At 32.8% G+C, this 1,823-nt stretch overlaps 1 protein-coding gene across 1 annotated transcript; it reads left to right on the forward strand.

The window, feature by feature from the left end:
• The first annotated feature begins 137 nt into the window (after positions 1-137).
• Positions 138-1,720, forward strand: LOC109212541 (zinc finger MYM-type protein 1-like). Its single transcript, XM_019376191.1, has 2 exons — positions 138-335; positions 626-1,720. Exons 1-2 carry the CDS (start codon positions 138-140, stop codon positions 1,718-1,720), a joined length of 1,293 nt encoding a protein of 430 aa, XP_019231736.1.
• Positions 1,721-1,823: the final 103 nt, after the last annotated feature.

A 1,823-nucleotide genomic window follows, 5' to 3' on the forward strand; every position in this document is an offset into this window, starting at 1 on the left:
ATATATATATATATATATATTCTTGCAGAGTTAGAATTTCTTGAAACAAACGTTATTTTTCTTTGTGAGTTGATTTTTCTGCAATTTATACGGGTTATCTAATTGAAATTTTAATTTGCAATTCAGCTTGAATTCCAATGAAGAGATTTTATCCTGTAGTTCCTTCCGAGCCTTCACAACCAAGTTCAACACCTCAAGAATCATCTAACTTGGAAGAAACAGTCGATGAATCAGAACAACTTCCACAAAGTGAAGGAGTTAATTTAAATCGTTTAGAGACTGATCCAGGGAAAAGATTAGCAATTCGAAAATATCATCCAAATGACCGTGATGCAGTAAGAAGAGCATATATTCAACAAGGTCTTTGCCGACCTCGAAATCACAATTTCCCTCAAAGAAATTTTTATGGTCAATTGCGTCGTTTTAATACTCGATTGTTTCTTGAGTACGGTTGGAGTATAGCCTAACAAAAGATGCGGCATATTGCTTCTATTGTTATTTGTTCCAAGATGAATGCATTAAACAAGGGGGAGGAGATGTATTTTCAAGCATAGGGTTTACAAGTTGAAATAAGAAGGATAGATTTGATATGCATATTAGTGGACCAAACAACGTTCACAATCAGTCAAGAAAGAAGTGTGAAGATTTGATGAAACAAAAACAATCCATTCAAAGTGCACTTGCTAAACAATCTGATCAACAAAAGTTAGAATACCGAACTCGTTTAGAAGCTACAATTGATGTGATAAGATATTTTTTGAATCAAGGATTATCATTTCGGGGACATCGTGAAGGTGAATCATCTTTCAATAGAGGTAACTATATTGAACTTCTTACATGGTACGCAAAGCGATGTAAAGATATTGATGATGCGTTTAAAAAAGCTCCAAAAAATAATCAATTGACTTCTCCATATATTCAAAAGGATATTATCACTGCATGTAAGATAGAAACAATTAAGAGTATCATTAAGGATATAAATGATGATCACTTTTCAATATTAGTTTATGAATCTCGCGATGTATCATGTAAGGAGCAAATGGCTATTGTTCTGCGTTATGTTGATAGGAGGGAAAGTGTGATGGAGCGCTTTATGGGCATTGTTCATGTTCGTGATACTACAGCTTTGTCGCTAAGGAATGAAATTGTTAGTTTACTTACTAAACATTCTTTAAGTCCATCTTATATACGTGGACAATGCTATGATGGAGCAAGCAATATGCAAGGTGATTTAAATGGTCTTAAGATCTTAATGCAAAAAGAAAGTAGAGGTGCTCATTCTATTCATTGTTTTGCTCATCAACTTCAATTAACTCTTGTTGCGGTTTCTAGAAGATGTGATGAAGTGCAAGAACTCTTATTGTTGGTTTCTGATATATTTAATATGGTGGGAGCTTCTTTCAAGCGTAGAGATGAACTTCGTGAATCTCAAGCAGAAGAAATAGAAGAGGCATTACGTAAAGGTGAGCTTGAAACTGATAAGGGCTTGAATCAAGAATTGGGTCTTGCTAGAGCTGGTGATACACAATGGGGTTCTCATTACAAATCCTTTAATAATTTTATCCTTATGTTTGGCTCTATTATTGATGTGCTTGATGCTATTGCTGTTAATGCACATTTTAGAAGNTTTAACAGGATAAGATGTTACCCTTTAAGACAAATTAAAGGGTCTCGTTCACCATGTTTAATGCTTTCATTTTGTACTCAATTGTTCTATTAAATGATTCCAAATATGGTTAAATATAGATCAAGCAAAGATTTACGTGATTTTATATATATATATATATATATATATATATATATATATATATATATATATATAT

The sequence above is a fragment of the Nicotiana attenuata genome, unplaced genomic scaffold (genome assembly GCF_001879085.1).
Source record: "Nicotiana attenuata strain UT unplaced genomic scaffold, NIATTr2, whole genome shotgun sequence".
Lineage (NCBI taxonomy): Eukaryota > Viridiplantae > Streptophyta > Magnoliopsida > Solanales > Solanaceae > Nicotiana > Nicotiana attenuata.